The 16,933-nt window shown below is 39.8% G+C and overlaps 1 protein-coding gene and 1 long non-coding RNA gene across 19 annotated transcripts in view; both read left to right on the top strand.

The window, feature by feature from the left end:
* Window positions 1–10,758, top strand: part of FAM114A2 (family with sequence similarity 114 member A2) — a 31,998-nt gene extending 21,240 nt beyond the window's left edge. For all 3 annotated transcript variants that reach the window (XM_036114247.2, XM_036114244.2, XM_078066768.1), the window contains exons 10-14: window positions 1,373–1,495; window positions 1,992–2,131; window positions 3,834–3,906; window positions 7,569–7,622; window positions 9,429–10,758. In XM_036114247.2, coding sequence (XP_035970140.2) covers window positions 1,373–1,495; window positions 1,992–2,131; window positions 3,834–3,906; window positions 7,569–7,622; window positions 9,429–9,530 — 492 coding nt within the window. In that variant the 3' untranslated portion in view covers window positions 9,531–10,758. The remainder of the gene's footprint in view (window positions 1–1,372; window positions 1,496–1,991; window positions 2,132–3,833; window positions 3,907–7,568; window positions 7,623–9,428) is intronic.
* LOC144381083 (uncharacterized) overlaps window positions 1–16,933 on the top strand; it is a 912,868-nt gene that overhangs the window by 525,209 nt on the left and 370,726 nt on the right. The window contains exon 3 of one of the 16 annotated variants that reach the window (XR_013445575.1): window positions 15,198–15,213. The exons of the other annotated variants lie outside the window; for them this stretch is intronic. This is a non-coding gene — a long non-coding RNA (uncharacterized LOC144381083). Of the gene's footprint in view, window positions 1–15,197; window positions 15,214–16,933 lie in introns of those variants that run through there. 16 annotated transcript variants of the gene reach the window in all.

Genomic DNA, 16,933 nt, shown 5'->3' with positions numbered 1-16,933 from the left:
TGTTTATGTAGGAGATAGGCACATTTAATTTCAGTGTCTTTTGGTAAGTACTAAGTTGAAGGGGTGCTCAGGGGACTGTGGACACACAGAAAAGGGTTGTTTAGGTACCCAGTCTCCTGGAAGGTTTTTGAAAGTAACCCGGAAGAAACAATGTCTGGGTAGAGGATTGAAAGAAAACGAAGAGCTGCCTTTATTTAGAGAAAAGAAAAGGGTGGGGAAGGGCATTCTAACCTAAGGGAATAGCATGAACGAAGAACAGGCACATTATAGGTCATTATTATCAGTTCTTAAAATGGAAAGTGGTCAGAGATGAAGCTGGAGAAGTCAGTAGGGTCTAGGTCATGGGTACTTCTTCAGTCATGTAAAAGAACATGATCTGGTTGATGGGGAGCCATTGAAGGGAAGAGGAATGATCAGCCTATAAAATATCCTGATATGTATGTCCAGCAAGCAGTTTTCAGGAGAGGTCAGTGCTGGAAATAAGGATTTAGGAGTTTGCAGCAGGTAGAGAATACTTAAAATTACAGAAATAGGATGGGTTGAGGGAAGAGGAAGTAGGGTGAGACAAGTAGAAAGCCAGGCTAGAACTCCAGGTGATGTTGGTGTTTAAGGGGCTGAAAAAGAAGGATCAATACATACAAGAGCCTGAGGAGGAATGCTTATAAGGGTGGAGGCAAGAATTGGAAGATGGTGGTATTATAAAAGTCAAAACCAGAAACAATTCAAAGGTCCATCATTGGGAGAATGGTAAATTATGGTATATGTATAAAATGGATACTACACAGCAAGAAGTAAGAATGAGCTACTGATACTTGCAGTAGCATGGATAAAACTAACAGACAATATGTTCGGCATAAGAAGCCAGACACAAATTAGAATGGACTTAAGATTTCCTTTTAGGACAGGTAAAATTAATTTACAGTGAGACAGAAGAATGGTTACCTTTGGGCAAGGGGAATGGTGACTTGGTTTGAGCAGTTATTGACTAGGAAGGGGCATGAGGGAACCTTCTCTTCTAGGGTGATGAAAATGTTCTGGATCTTGGTCTAGGTTGCAGTTACAAAGGCATATACACATGTGAACATTTCTTGAATTGTGCTCTGAAGATTTGTGCACTTTATGTAAGTTACAATTTTCAAAAAGGCCAAAGGATTAGAGAATTTCAAGAAGGAATGAGTGGACAGGTGTTAGGTGTTGTCAAGAGAAGTAGTAAGGTAAGTAGATACATGTATGATAAATGTATGTTTGGGTGAGGACAAGAGTGCTGACTTACATGATGCTAACATGTTCCTGGTAGGTGCACAATGCATACAGTCACCTTTTGGTGAGCTGAATTGAATTGTTGACGGGCAGTAATCTTTTTCTTATTTAGGCAAGAAATACTGCCTACGAATGGATCAGTACATCTCTGGCCAAGCCATTAGAAGAGAAGGAAGAAGGAGAAAAACAGTTGGAAACAGAAAAAACTGAGAAAATCAGTAAAAATTCAGTAGAGGTACCAAAGCAACTAAACCTTTTTTTTTCTTTTTTAACGGTGTGGAGATGTGGGTATCACGATCAGGGACGTAGGCACTTTCTGTTTTGTTGCATCACTACTCGTCATTTCAACCTTGTAATCCATGATTGTAGCAACCTTGTTCCAGACTGTAGGATGAAAGAAGGAGTGAAGAAAAAGAGGCTAAGGGTTTGTGTGTGTTCTGTCATGAGGAAAGTTCCCAGAAGCCTGCTACAAGCCACTTTTTATCTAAATCTTTTGGCATGGTCACACCTGACTTTGGGGGAGCTTCTGTTTTTGTAGTTATGAGCCCAGCTGTAAAATGACATCCCTGCTGTGGTACAAGAGGAGGTTTATTGAAGGGCAGCCATTGGTCTCTGCTGCTTTCAAGATACCGAATCCTCCAGTATGAGAAAAGCAAGCTGACATCATGTCCCCTGGGCTAAAAAAAACCCAAAAAACAAAACCCAGTGTCTTGTTTTGTTTTTCCTTTCAGGATATCCATGCATTTGCAATCCGGAGCCTAGCAGAACTGACTGCCTGCTCAATTGAACTGTTTCACAAAACAGCAGCTCTGATTCTGCATGGCCAGAAGCAGGAAGTGACAGCTATAGAAAGGAGCAGAACTCTTTCCCAGTAAGTATAAAAGGGTATCTCTGTAAAGGATGCAAATTGCTCAGAGTTTTCTCAGCTTCCTTCCAAAGTTTTAAGAAACTTTCCTCTCAACAAGATGCTATTCACAGGTTAGAGGTTTGTTCATTTTGGGTTTTAGTTATTAAGTAGCCAAAGGGGTTGTTTCTTTTCATTGAGCCATAAGTCTACATTATAAATGTTTTTGTTAGCTGGTTGTTTTATTAATTGTTTTGTATTATTGATAATCTGTATATGTGCTGCCGAAGCGAGCACGTATTATTGATAATCTGAAAACAAGTTCTCAGATTATTGGTTTTAATAAAAATAAAATTTTACATAAGTAAAAACAGAGAACAGTTCTTTTTAAAAAATTTTTTTTTAAGATTTTATTTATTTATTTGATGGAGAGAGAGAGAGAGAGAGAGCGAGCTCACAAACAGGGGGAGTGTCAGGCAGAGGGAGAGGGAGAAGCAGGCTCCCCACTAAACGGAGAGCCTGAGGCGGGGCTTGATCCCAGGACCCTGGGATCATGACCTGAGCCGAAGGCAGAGGCTTAACTGACTGAGCCACCCAGGCGCCCCAAAACAGAATAGTTCTAAGAACCTCAATTCTTAATAATGGTTATATTCATTATTGAGTGCTAATTATGTGCTAGGCACCATGCTAAGGGACTTAGGTGTATCATTTCTAATTTTTACAGTAACTCTAAAGGTAAGTGATTAGTCCCGCTTTAAAGAAAATGAGGAAACACAGACTCAAGAGAAATGAAATAATCTGCTCAGTTTGTGCAGACTGGGATTTAATTCCAGGCCAGGCTAAGTCCCCAAGCCCCCTTTCCCACCATATTGCTGATTTTGAATAAAAATTTCAAAAGTAATAGAAAGTAGATAGTCACAAGAGAAAAAAAAAGGTCTGCTTTCTAAATAAATCTAATTAAATAATGAGAATTTTCATTGGAAAAAAAAATGTGTGGGCGCATCTAATGTGTTAGGATTGGGAGGGGCCCTTGATGTTTTCCAGACCTCTTCTTCACCTCTTCACTGTTCTACAACATCCCACAACAGGGGGCTGGGTTTGTCTTCAATATCCTTAGGATGAGGAACTCACAACTTCACAGTAGCCTGTTCTTTGGAAAAGTGGCGATTTCCACTTTTCCACTTATATATCTGTGTTTATATGTACACATATACATATATATGTGTGTGTACAGTCGCTATATGTGTGTATAAACGCACATATATATAGTCTCCCCATTAATTATCAAGTGAGTTAGAATCCATGGAAACTGGACCTTTGCTTGTTTACTGGTAAGTCCCTAGCACTTAGAACGGTACCTGGTACATAGACCAGTAAATATTTGTTGAATGAATGAATGCATATTTATTTTAACTACATTTGTGAATGGAATTTAGGATCTTTTAAGTTATTTCCTTTGATTTAACTTGAAAATCTAGTACTTGATAGAGGGTTATGCAGAAAAAATGTTTTTCCACGGACTGAACCTCCTCTTCCTGTAGCGTGAATGTCTGCTCAAATGGGTCCCCAGATAGATTTGGGAGCTGATGAAGGCATATTTACTCCCTTTAAAAAAAAACTTTCTTCTCTCACATTTACTACCAGGAGTGATTTGTTTTCTTATAGTTGTTAAATATGCTTATTAAAAAAAAAGAAAGAAAAACAAAACTTTGCTCACTTCTTTTCCTAGGATGACAGTTGCGTTGTGTAAAGAGTTGTCTTCTCTGTCTAAAGAGTTCACCACCTGCCTAACAACTGCTGGGGTAAGAATTCTTGCCTTTTATTGGGCTAATGTCTGGTCTGTGGGCTTTTTTTTTTTTTTTAGATTTTATTTATTTGACAGAGAGAGAGCGAGAGCGGGAACACAAGCAGGGGGAGTGGGAGAAGGAGAAGCAGGATTCCTGCCGAGCAGGGAGCCCGATGCGGGGCTCGATCCCAGGACCCTGAGATCATGACCTGAGCCGAAGGCAGACGCTTAACGACTGAGCCACCCAGGCTCTTCTGTTCTGTGGGCTTTTTTAGAACAGCTCTATGAATATAAAGTTTTCGTACCATAAAATTTTCCCATTTCAAGTGTACCATTCAGTGATTTTTAGTATATTTACAGAGTTGTGCAACCGTGACCATAATCTAATTTTAGACAGTTTTCATCATCCGCCAGAAAACCTCATACCATTAGCAGTCACTCCCATTCCCTTCCACCCCACGCTCTCCTAGCGCTAAATAAGACTAATCTGCTTTCCGTCTATAGATTTGCCTATTCTGGACATTTCATATATATGGTGTCATACAACATGTGATATTTTGTGTCTGATTTCTTTCAGTTAGTCTAATGTTTTTCAGGTTCATCCACATTGTAGCATGTATCAGTACTTATTTTGATTACCAAATAATAATCTTTTATGGACATCAATCAATCTTTTCTGTTCATCAATTCATAGACATTTGGATTGTTTCCATTTTTCAGCTATAATGAATAATGTTGCTACAAACATGCATGTGTGTTTTCATTTCTTTTGGGTGGATAGGTAGGAGTGGAATTGCTGGGTCATGTGGGTGATATGGGCCATTGAAGAACTGCCAAACTTTTACAAAGTGGCTGTACCATTTTATATTCTTGCCAGCAGTGTATGAAAGTTCCAGTTTCTCCACATCCTCATCAATACTTGCTATTCTCCATTGTTTTTTGTTTTGTTTTGTTTTTAAATTGTAGCCGTCCTAATAGGTATGAAGTGGTATCTCATTGCAGCTTTTATTTGCATTTCCCTGATGGCTAATGATGTTGAACTTCTTTTCATGTACTGTTGGCCATTTTTATGTCTTCTTTAGAGAAATGTCTTTAAGAAATTTAAGAAATGTCTTAATGTCTTGCAAGTTTTGCCTACTTTCAAATTGGGTTTTTTTAAAAATTATTTTATAAATTGGGTTATTTCATTATTTATCTTTTGTCATTTATTATTTTAATTATTTGCCTTTTTATTACTGTTACTGAGTTGTAAAAATGCTTTATATATTCTGGCTACAAGTTCATGTACATGGTGTGCACATATTTTCTCCTAAGCCATGGGTTGTTTTTTTGCTTTCTTGATAGTGTTTCTCCACAAAAGTTTTTAATATTGACGAAGTCCAGTTTTCACTGTTCTCTGTTATCACTGTTCAGTACTTTTGGTATTATATCTAAAGAATCATTGCCTAACCCAAGATCATGAAGATTTATTCCTGTGTTTCCTTCTAAGAGTTTTGTTGTAGCTCTTACATGTATGTCTATGATCCATTTTGAGTTAATTTTTTATGTAGGGTGTGTGTGGGTTACACCATTCTTTTGCATGTGCATATCTAGTCGTCTCAGCACCATTTGTTGAAAAGCATTTCCCTACTGAATTGTCTTGGCCCTTTTGTCAAAAACAACCATAGATATACAGGTTTATTTCTGGACTCTCATTTCTATTTTACTGGTTTTATGTGTGTGTATCCATATGCCAGTGCCATATTGTCTTGATTACTGTAGCTTTGTAGTAAGTTTTGAAATTAAGATGTGTAAATCTTCCAACTTGGTTCTTCTTTTTCAGGATCTTTTATCTATGCCCTATGCATTTTCATGTGAATTTTAGCATCAGCTTGTCTGTGTTTAGCTGATTTTTGCAACTTATTTTTGTTTTCTCTTTTTATGAAGTTTGCAGTATATTTTGTGCTCCTCTTTGATACCTGTACGGGAAATGTAGACCTTGATAAAATAAAAACCCCAAAGTTTGGCTCTAGTTTTAAGGAGCAATGCCTTACTTAGATTGTGACAATCCTTATACTTTGCACTTGCAAATCAGGAGGAGAGTTGTAATTAAAACAGATAGAGTTTGGGGCGCCTGGGTGGCTCAGTCGTTAAGAGCCTGCCTTTGGCTCAGATCATGATCCCAGGGTCCTGGGATCGAGCCCAGCATCGGGCTCCGTGCTCTGCGGGAAGCCTGCTTCTCCCTCTCCCCTTGCTTGTGTTCCTGCTCTCGCTCTCTCTCTCTGTCAAATAAATAAAATCTTTAAAAAAAAAAAAAAAGATGTTTTTTTTTTCTTTTTAAAGGAATTGTAAAAGTTTACTGAAGGTGTATAAACTATAGAACATGATCAGAAATAAGTGACCATGAATTAGGATAAAATCAAGGGCTTTTTAAATGAGCAAATAAAAATCACTTTGTAGTAAAACCAAATTTGTAAGTACAGAGAACAGATTGGTGATTGCCAGTGGTGGGGGAGTGAAGGATGGCCTAAATAGGTGAGGGGGATTAAAAGTTATAAACTTCCAGTTATAAATAAGTTATGGGGATGTAATGTACAGTGTAGTGATTATAGTTAGTAATTCTGTATTGCATATTTGAAAGTTGCTAAGAGAGTAGATCTTGAAACTTCTCATCACAAGAAAAATATTTTTGTAACTATGTATGGTGACACATGTTACCTAGACTTATTGTGATCATTTTATAGTTTACGTAGATACCAAATCTTGTATACCTGAAACTAGTATGGTTTGTATGTTAATTATACCTCAATTTAAAAAAGTCACTTTGTAATAAGTATATAAGTGTCAGGTGTGGCAGCAAATTCTGGGCCCTTAAACTTATTTAAAAGTGTAGCCCAAATTAATTTTTTTTTTTTTTTAAAGATTTTATTTATTTATTTGACAGAGAGAGACACAGCGAGAGAGGGAACACAAGCAGGGGGAGTGGGAGAGGGAGAAGCAGGCTTCCCGCGGAGCAGGGAGCCCGATGCGGGGCTGGATCCCAGGACCCTGGGATCATGACCTGAGCTGAAGGCAGATGCTTAACGACTGAGCCACCCAGTCGCCCCAAATTAATTTTTTTTTACTTTATGAGTTTAGATTATTCCTGTAAGGGATAATCCTGGAATTATCTCTTTTCCCCTTAATATTGTCTTTAAAAGAGCTTCTGGGATTCCTGAAGTTAATTTTCTGAGGCCAAATCTTTTCCATGTGTTTCATAAAAATACTTTAACCCAGCAAGTGAACTATAAAGTGCTAACACATGGGAGTTATAAATTTCCATGATTTATTTCCATGTTTTTCAAACAGCCCATCTTAAAAACCATTGAGTATTTTGAGCACATGTTCCATATCTGCATATTCCGTTTTAAAATTGTTCTAAAGTTTCGGGTCATGTGTATCATTTCTACCCCCCCCTTCCAAAATGAAGATACTTTTTAAAGTCAATAAAAAACTATAAAGGAATACACTGTCAATTGGACAGCACAGGAGGATATAAAGAATGAAATTTAAAACACTTCCAGAGATGATATTTTGCTCTTTCTCAGTCCAGACCTTTTCTATACTTAAATTATGTGCGGGTGTGTGTGTGTGTATGTTTCAAAGTGGGATCACACTCTGCCTACTGGTGCTCACTTAACAGTGTGTCTTTTATTCTAGGTCAAAGAAAAGGCAGACATCCTTAATCCCCTAATCACTGCAGTATTTCTAGAGGTTAGTAGTTAATTGTTTGTAAGTCTCTAACTTTTAGGGTATTATGTATTATTAATGAGCTTGTCTTCAGTCTTTTTGTTTTTCACCAGATTGGTAGTTTAGTCATACTGATGCAGGTATGACCAAAATGGTGTGTAGTCGATGCAAATTCCCTGTTCGTTATTACAAAGCGTAATGATGGAGCTGCTGCGTGAAGTGCAGACCAGCAGTAGGCTGTCAGTAGTTAGTACTATCCACTGGCAGCTGATGGACGACCCTTAGTAATGAAACACCTTCTGGAGACCATGGGTAAACTTGCAGGGCTGAAAATTACAAACAGGTGAACACTGCTTCTGAAAGGACTGAAGTTTATACAGGGGAGATTTGTTACAAAACAAGACTAAACATTTTGTTGTATCATTTCCTTGCCAAGAAGTTTGCTTTGTTTTGTCAAAGGTACCTGTATTTATAGAATCCTCATCAATGTCCATTAGATCTAAGGAGGTAGGTGGTTTAAGTCCATGGAAAATGGGGATGTAAGAGGATCACATGATCGATTATATTGCCTCCTTGTGTGACACTTTCTGCATTCCATATTTTAAAAAACTCTGTCTTGTCAATTGTGCAGACAATTTAGATGTTTGGTGATATGTTTAAAATATATGTAAGTCAGAGGAGATAATTGGTTAGGTTTTAAATATGAATTGAAAAAAATTTTTAACTATTGGACTGTTACTTCTTTAGTTTTAAATTCTTTTAAAATTATCACCAAGGAAATGCCTTTAATTCCTTAACTGCACAGTTTCCCTTGAATATCAGGGTAATTGTTCTGATAATTAACACTTAGTGTTTTTAAAAGTCTGTGATTTGGTAGATGGCAGAGTGGTATAGTGAGAACTTTACAAACCAGGAGCCTCATCCTGTCCTGGATCTCCCCTTATTTGCTGTATGACCCCGGACTAGGCATTACCTTCTTGACAATCTCATTATCTTTATGTGCAATATAAGAGATTTAACTAGATGATCTCTGAGGTCTGTTTTGGTTGGAAAATTTGGCAGCAAATGTCACATTAAAGTTTAAATAGGAGTACATGCTATTGATAAATCCAAAAAAGGTAAAGTCACTTAATAGGTTTTTCTTATTGCTATTTGGATTTGGTTGTTCTTGATTATATATTTGAAACACTTTTGTCCTTGAAATTACATGTTTTTATCTTAATGTAATGAACTCTCTATTTTTCTTCTGGAAGATCAGAACTTGTTAGATATAAATGAAGTCTGGAAAACTCTGAGCATCGTGATTCCATGATGCTTCTCATAAATATGTCTGTTGTACCAGATAGAAATATATCTATACTTACCATCTTTGAAAGCAGTTTTCCTTGTTCGTATTTGTAGTCCCTGTCTTGTATTCACTAATTGTATTGAGTCCATGGAAGAAGAGCTGTCCTAATGGACTGAAAATCCTATTGATGTAAGATTCATAGCCTTCTAAAGTCCTTTGAGTAATTGACTAAAATGTTGTGACAGAACCTACCCATTTAGTAGAGGAATAAATAAGCTTCAAATGCCGAATTCGAGCAGGATGTCAAAGAACAGCTTCCATTTCTGATGGGCAAGTTGGACAAAAATGCTGATATTCTTTTTTGGTACTGTCATATCTTAAGAGCTAGATCGTTCTTTCCTCTCTAAATTTAACTAACATGCTTTTGTTTGCCAGGCTACAGATTCAGTTAGATTGTACAAGTTAATCTGTTTTTTTGTTGTCTTTTAGCATATTTTCTCTTTTAAGTGACTGTGATACTTTCTTTTTTTCAATCTTGACAGGCCTCAAACAGTGCTTCCTATATTCAGGATGCCTTTCAGCTGCTCTTACCTGTGCTGGAGATCTCTCTCATTGAGAATAAAACTGAATTGCCAGAGGCATGAGCTGCAGGCCCAGGGCCTTCGTTAGAACATTGAAGAACAGAGAAGATTCAACCCAAAACTTGTGACAGCCAAGAAATGCACTCTCTTTTGGGTACGCCTGAAGAAGTGAAGGAGAAAGGATTATTTTAGTATATAAAATTTAGGCAGGAGAGCAGGTTTAAATGAGGTTTGTTGCATTCGCTGCTTGGCTGAATTATTCAGGTCTTCACATTGCCTTTCCAAGTTGTTAGAATTATTAAATTATTTGAGAAGAAACTTTTATAGAAAGTTCAAGAATAATAGCTCTAGATAAAGGTTAATGGGATACTCAGGCAAAAATATTGGTCTTTCTTGGACATGATGCAAAACACTGTTTTGTTATGGTTCCATATGATTTTGTAGCCCACTGATATAATCGGTTGTGGGGGAAGCAAGAGAGAAACAACTTAATTTAGTATTCTAGAATTCCTGTGCTTGATCTATTGATGCCATGACCTTTCTCCTTTCTGTAATAAAATCTGTGGCTTTAAGGAAACAGTATGTAGAAACTGTAATGATTACCTAAATTCTTTGGACTTGGTTAGAAAGTTTCATGTGCTCTTTCATTCTCAGTGAATATTTGGCATGGAGGAGAAACATCTGAAATGTACTCGAAGCCACATGAATTAACTACAGCAAAGTGCCCTTTGGCTTCAAATTGTTCTCCTACCCTAAGGTGACAAGTTTCAAGTTATAGTTGAACCCCACTCAACTGGGTTCCAGACCAACAAGTGCAACTTAGAGAAACAGTTTCATGTTGGCAGGTATCCGAGTCTCTCCAGGATGTTTTTCATGCATACCTTATGTGCAGGATAAATTCTGTAATAGCCAGCTCCAAAGGAGTATTGGAGCTCTTTTAGTGATGGGGTTTTTGTTATTTGAATATTGTTGAAGGGGATTATAGTCCCATAGAAATCATTTATAACAGGATTTAACCTGAAAGACACAATATGTTTTTCCTTATTCTTTTTTGTTTTGTTTTAATGTATTCCTTAGCATGTTTATAAATACAACTTTTATCCTTTAAATCTTAAGCCTTCTTTTGCTCTCTTCAACAATGTAAGAGGCTAATAAGGTGTTATCTTCCGAAAAGTTGTTTGGTATCCACTCTTTTTAAAAAAAATTCTCCAACTTTGTGGTTGGAGGTAACTTTGTGAACTCTACCATGCATCTTCTAAAACCTTTAAATAAAATGTAGTAATTATGTCAATTGATCCTTTCACTTACTTTTCCAAACATTAGCCCCAATATCTTTTTCAGACCAAAGAAATAGCAAAGCAAAGCTCTAACAGTGATCTCAACACTATTTCTATGTAATTGCCTTATTTGGGGGTAGGGGGCAGTTTGTAAGAAGGAGGAAATAAATAGATTTGGGCTAAAAAGGTACCCCATTAGCACTAAAATGCTACTCTGCTTATATTCTAATATGATCAGAAAACTTTTTGAACATTTCTTTTTTAAGATAAATCTCACCCTTCCCAAAGTGAGTAATTCTGAATTTTCAGAGAAAACAGTTGCCTGTGGTTACTGAAGCTGGTGTAGCCAGTCTTGATTTGTTGCCTCAAGCCCAGTTGCTGGGTCTGAACCTGGTTTAGGAGCTGCTCACACTGCCTACCACCTGTTCAGACACTTGTACAATGATGGTTTGCAGTTTTTACTTTTCAATCTAGAAACATAGCTAAGGTTTTTCTTTCTTTTTTTTTATTTTTTATTTATTTATTATTTTTTTTAAGATTTTATTTTATTTATTTGACAGAGAGAGAGACAGCAAGAGAGGGAACACAAGCAAGGGGAGAGGGAGAGGGAGAAGCAGGCTTCCCGCGGAGCAGGGAGCCCGATGTGGGGCTCGATCCCAGGACCCTGGGATCATGACCTGAGCCGAAGGCAGACGCTCAACGACTGAGCCACATTTTTTATTATTTGACAGAGAGAGACATAGCGAGAGAGGGAAAACAAGCAGAGGGAGTGGGAGAGGGAGAAGCAGGCTTCCTGCGGAGCGGGGAGCCCAATGCGGGGCTCGATCCCACGATCCTGGGATCCTGACCTGAGCCGAAGGCAGACGCTTAACGACTGAGCCACCCAGGAGCCCCCAGGTTTTTCTTTCAAGAAGAGGGATATAGATATGGGGGACAGAACAGTGACTCTTTATGCACCTATCCAGATTGCAACCCTGAATATGACCAGTTTTAGATTAGATCTTACAAAAGGCAAATGTGACTCACTGCCTCTTTTTTCTTACTTATCCCCCTCGTCAGCTTCCCCCACCCACCCAAATGTCTTTTAATGGATTTAGGAGACCATCAGTGAAACAGTGATGAAAGGCCCAATTAATTCCAAGTACTATTGCCTACCTTTCACCTAAAATATAATGAAAAAGAACGAACGTTCCTTGATCGAGGAGAGAGAAAGATAAGAGCATAAAAATTCGTTGGCAGGTGAAAAGGTAAATTCAGGGGATACTTTGGAACTTACTGGATTATGGCGATGATTTTTGGATGGTGTGTGCTTCATCCTGTTTGGGGTGGGTACAGGATGTAATTTCTTGATGATACCTCGTCTTTTGGTGCTATTTCTTTTTAAATTTTCTCATGTCTTTTACTGCTATGTCCTAGTATGTGCTACACTACCCCCCTTCCCAATTCACTTAACACCTTATTGGTAAAATGTTCAGTTATTACTGGGGTAAGATGCTTCTCTTTCTACTATTGGGATCTTTAAAGGCTGTGATTAAAAGAGACTTCATTAATTTGGTCTAAAAGAATAGAAACATCTACAAACTAATTCTTGTTTATTCTTTATATAATGCCTTGCAGATGTGTTAAGGGCAAGCTACTTGCTTTTGATAGGTTTTTTAAAGGCACAGACACCTAAATTCACAGGCTTGTGAAATGTGAATCTGCAATCCATGTAGCTGGCATTCACAGGAGTCTGAAATCAGTGTGATGCACAAATGTGGATTTTTCTAGGCCTATAATCAGGAAACAAGGCCTTGTCAGTCCTACCCCGAGTGAGGACCCTCTCTTCCATACGTGTTTTTATCTAAAGACCTATTTGAAGGAGAGATGTTTATAAATAGCTATTGATGTCATTATTTGAGAAATAGACATCTTTATTTCTAGATGTATTCTGAGTTTTAAGGGTGGGAATATTCTTCAGGTTGGAAAAACCCAGATTAAAACAGGGGGCCCTCAATAAGCATGATATTTCACAAATGTCAAAGATTGAAATGTCTTATGTCTTACCAATGTAATGTGATGTTCATTTTCATAAAAGACTTAAAATGAAGCATTTGAGAAATGAAGTTCTAAAAATAACAAACCTTCATTAATGTGTCATCAAGGTCTCTGGCTAATATATGAGGAGAATTTTGAAAACTTGCCCAGTGATACCACTTTGCAGCTGCACCCTGATATTCCACAAGCACCATGACTCATTTCCCCGTTTTACTTGCAGCCCGTGTTACCACTTTCTTGCTTGTGATTACATCATCTGGCCAAACCCCAAAGTCCCTTCATGTCTAACTATCACTTCCCCAATCAACTCTTTAGGAAATTTTTTAACAATTGAAATACCCTCTGAACTCTTTTGTCCTGTAAGCTCCTGCAGGTGCCCCTGTCTGAGCAATCTCTGCCTCATAGCTGCGGAGCTCTCCAAGAAAGGAAGTGAGGCAGAGGCTCTGTTGAAATGAACTGTGGCTGAGCTGGATGGACAGGCCTCAAATCTAGTAATTGTTGGGTCAGTTCAGCTTGGCAAATGTTTGCCAAATGAATCCATCAAAACTCTCAAATCACTACTTTTGGTGGCTTGTGTCTTAAGAGACCAATTTTTGCCATTTATATAAAAGTGCAGAATGATCTATTGTTCATCAACTACCAGTAGTTAAAAAGAGGAAACTAACGTGTGGAGCAGCTTGAGGACCAGGCTCCACAGATCACACTTTTCTTTGTAATCGTCACAGCTGCTGTGCGGGGCCGGGCAGTGGCGCCCTAGCGTGTGGGCCTGCAGGATGGCGTAGAAGTTAGGAGCAAAGACAGACTCAGAAATGGACCTCAGCTCCCTCACATTCCAGCCTTGTGATCATGAGCAGGTGACTTAATCCCTTAAACTGCAGTTTTGTCATCTGTGAAATCGATCTCGAACAGCACTTGTATTATAATCCCTGATAGGATTAAATAAAATGATCTGTATGAAGTGCTTAGAAGAGCACCTGCCAAGTGGCAATATGTGCTTGATGCTTACTAGCCGGACACGGCTCTGAACGTTTTACATGGACTAATTTAATCCTCACAACTCCATGAGAGAGACGCTATTAGCATGCCCATTTACAGAAGAGAAAACTGAGGCACAGAAGTTAAATAACTTGCCTGGGATCGCATAGTCAACAAGTGGTAGAGTCAGGATGCAAACCCAGGCAGCGTGGCACCTGAGTTCGGCTTTTAGCTATGACATCACGCTGCCACCGTAACGACTATCAGCTCCTTTGTTACGATGGTTATGAAACAGTCCCAGAGGGCTCAGTGACTTGCCCCGCATTTCACAACTCTGAGTGGCAGAGCCCCTGCAGTGTGAGCCCAGGTTGTCTGGCTCCCAAACTCACATTTGTTCTATTTTATTTTTTAAGGGGAAAGGCTTGGAGGTTCCTGTCTAGTGATAAGTATCTGTAGGGGAGCATCTGGGCACATTATCCAAAGCCACTAGGAGTTGGCGTAGAAAGGATGGTGTGGTGACGAGTCATGTTTGCCACAGCAGGAACGAGATCTCCGTGAAGTAAGAGCATCTGTATCAATTAGCAATCAAGAAGGAGAGAGGAGTACACGAATGTTCGTAGCAGCCTTATCTGTAACAGCCCCAAACGACACCATGCGGATAGCCTTCGTGGGTGAGTGTTTAGACGGTGGTACATCCACACCATGGGTAACTACTCAGACATTAAAAGGAATAAGCTATTGATTCATGCAGGAACTTGGGTGAATCTCAAGGGAATTATGCTGAATAAAACAATCCCCAAAGGTTACATACTATATATTCCATTCATATAACATTGAAATGACAGATTTATGGAAATGGAGACCAATTAATAGTTGCCAGGGGTGAGGAATGGGGATGGGGGAGGAGATAGGTTAAGTGTGGCTTTAAAAGGGCCCTAGGAGGGATTCTTGTGGTGATGGAGTACCTTAACTGTGGTGGACACACGGACCTACTTGTGTGATAAAGTGTACAGAATTTTAAATGCGCGAGTGCGCGCACACACACACAGACAAATGAGTATAAGAAAAACTGAAGAATCTGAACAACATATTGTATTGTTGTCAATATCCCAATTGTAAAATTTAATTTTAGTTTTACAAGATGTTACCATTGGGGGAAATTGGGTAAACGATATGCAGGATCTCTCTGTTATAATTGCATGTAAATCTACAATTATCTCAATAACTATTACAATTAAAAATAGAGGGAGGGGTGCCTCGGTGGTGTAGTCAGTTAAGTGTCTGACTCTTGATTTCGGCTCAGGTCGTGATCTCAGGGTGCTGGGATCCAGCTCTGCGTTGGGCTCCACACTCAGCATGGAGTTTGCTTAGGATTTTCTCTCTCTTCTCCCTTTGCCCTTTTCCCCCCTCAAATAAATAAATAAATAAATAAATCTTGGAGGGGGGGAGGAAGGAGAGAGCTTTGTGCCAAGGGAGTCAAGGAGTCCAAAAATCTTGTCCACTGTCTGGATTTAACAAAGATCTAGGGGCCTCTTATGTGAACGTCCCTATCGCAGACACTTGGAAGCAAGGATGTTGGCAAATGTGGCTCTGTCAGGCTCCTCTCCATAAGCAGGCACTTTGGTAGCAGGTTTCAGGCTGCCCTAAAGGCCAAGGTGGAAGAGAAATATCAAGATCCAAAGTGAGAGGAGAGAGAACACACAGTAGCAACAATCACAGATAAATACTGCTGAGGTTTTTTTCCTTCTGCATTTCTAAGTCTTCAGGATCAGAGGAGGGGACCTTTGGAGTGGTTCTTGGGTCTCCTGTATCATCAGGGTTTGCGTGGCTTACAAAGGGGGCTGCTCAGATGGAATTGGATGAGGGAACATTGCCACCTAGTGTGACAACCCCTCGGTTGTCAGTGGCCATTTAAAATCCACTTTCAGCTTGTCATCCTTTCCCTGCTCATCTCTCTCCCTGAGAAGGCAGAATAGCAAAATGTTTAAGGGCAAGGGTGAAGCTCTGCAGCTAGACAGCCTCAGTTCATGTCCCCTCTCTACCTCTTCCTGGCTGGAGGACGTGGGGAGTTGGTCCACCTCTCTGTACCTTGGTTTCATGATCTGTCCAATGGAGATGGCAGCTGCCTCACGGGGTTGAATAAGGTAACAAACACATGTGCTGGGCACAGAGCCTGGCCACGGCAATCACTCCATACATGTTAGTTCGATGATGACTCTAAGATGTCAGGCTCCAAAACTTCTTCATATTCTGCAAGCCAAAATTCCTTCCTTCCTTCCTTCCTTCCTCCCTTCCTTCCTCCCTCCCTCCCTCCCTTCCTTCCCTCCCCTCTCCCTCCCTCCCTCCCTTCTGAGCAAGCAAGGTGGGGGAAGGGGACTGGGGGGAGGGGCACAGGGAGAGGGAGAAGACTCCACGTGCAACATGGGGCTCAATCTCACGACCCTGAGATCACAACCCGAGCTGAAATCAAAGAGTTGGATGCCCCAAGCCAGATTTGTTTCTGTATTCATGGTGAGACTCTGGGGCCTCTTGGAGGCTGAGAGCAGAGAAACTGGGCTTCTTGTCTTAGTCCTTTGGCATTTCTTTGGGTCTCCGTTTTCTTACCCATAAAATGGGAATAATAACATCTGCCTGTGTTTGCCTCATGGCATCTTGTACATGTGTTAAGATAATGTATATGATAGTGGGGCGCCTGGGTGGCTCAGTCGTTAAGCGTCTGCCTTCGGCTCAGGTCATGATCCCAGGGTCCTGGGATCGAGCCCCGCATCGGGCTCCCCGCTCCGCGGGAAGCCTGCTTCTCCCTCTCACACTCCCCTTGCTTGTGTTCCCTCTCTCGCTGCCTCTCTCTGTGTCAAATAAATAAATAAAATATTTAAAAAAAAAAAAGAAAAAAGATAATGTATATGATAGCACTTTAAGGAAAACATAAGGCCTAGAATGTTAAAAGATATTGTGGAGTAAAAGCTTACTACTCTGAGCCTGTGTGGTGTAAGCAGCATCTAGCCCTCGGAGCGAGGATTGCTGTGGAGCAGAGTACCGGTGCAGCATCTGCTCCCCTTCTACCAGCCCCGCCCCCCAGGCCATCCCCACCGGGGTCACGTGTCCTAGTCACAGAATCCCGAGTTTCTGGTTTGGGAGTGTGAGACCCAACAGCAGGAGTGGAGTATGGTTGTGGGG

This window comes from Halichoerus grypus, chromosome 2 (assembly GCF_964656455.1).
Source record: "Halichoerus grypus chromosome 2, mHalGry1.hap1.1, whole genome shotgun sequence".
Taxonomy (NCBI): Eukaryota; Metazoa; Chordata; class Mammalia; order Carnivora; family Phocidae; genus Halichoerus; species Halichoerus grypus.
This window is presented reverse-complemented; position numbering and strand designations above follow the sequence as displayed.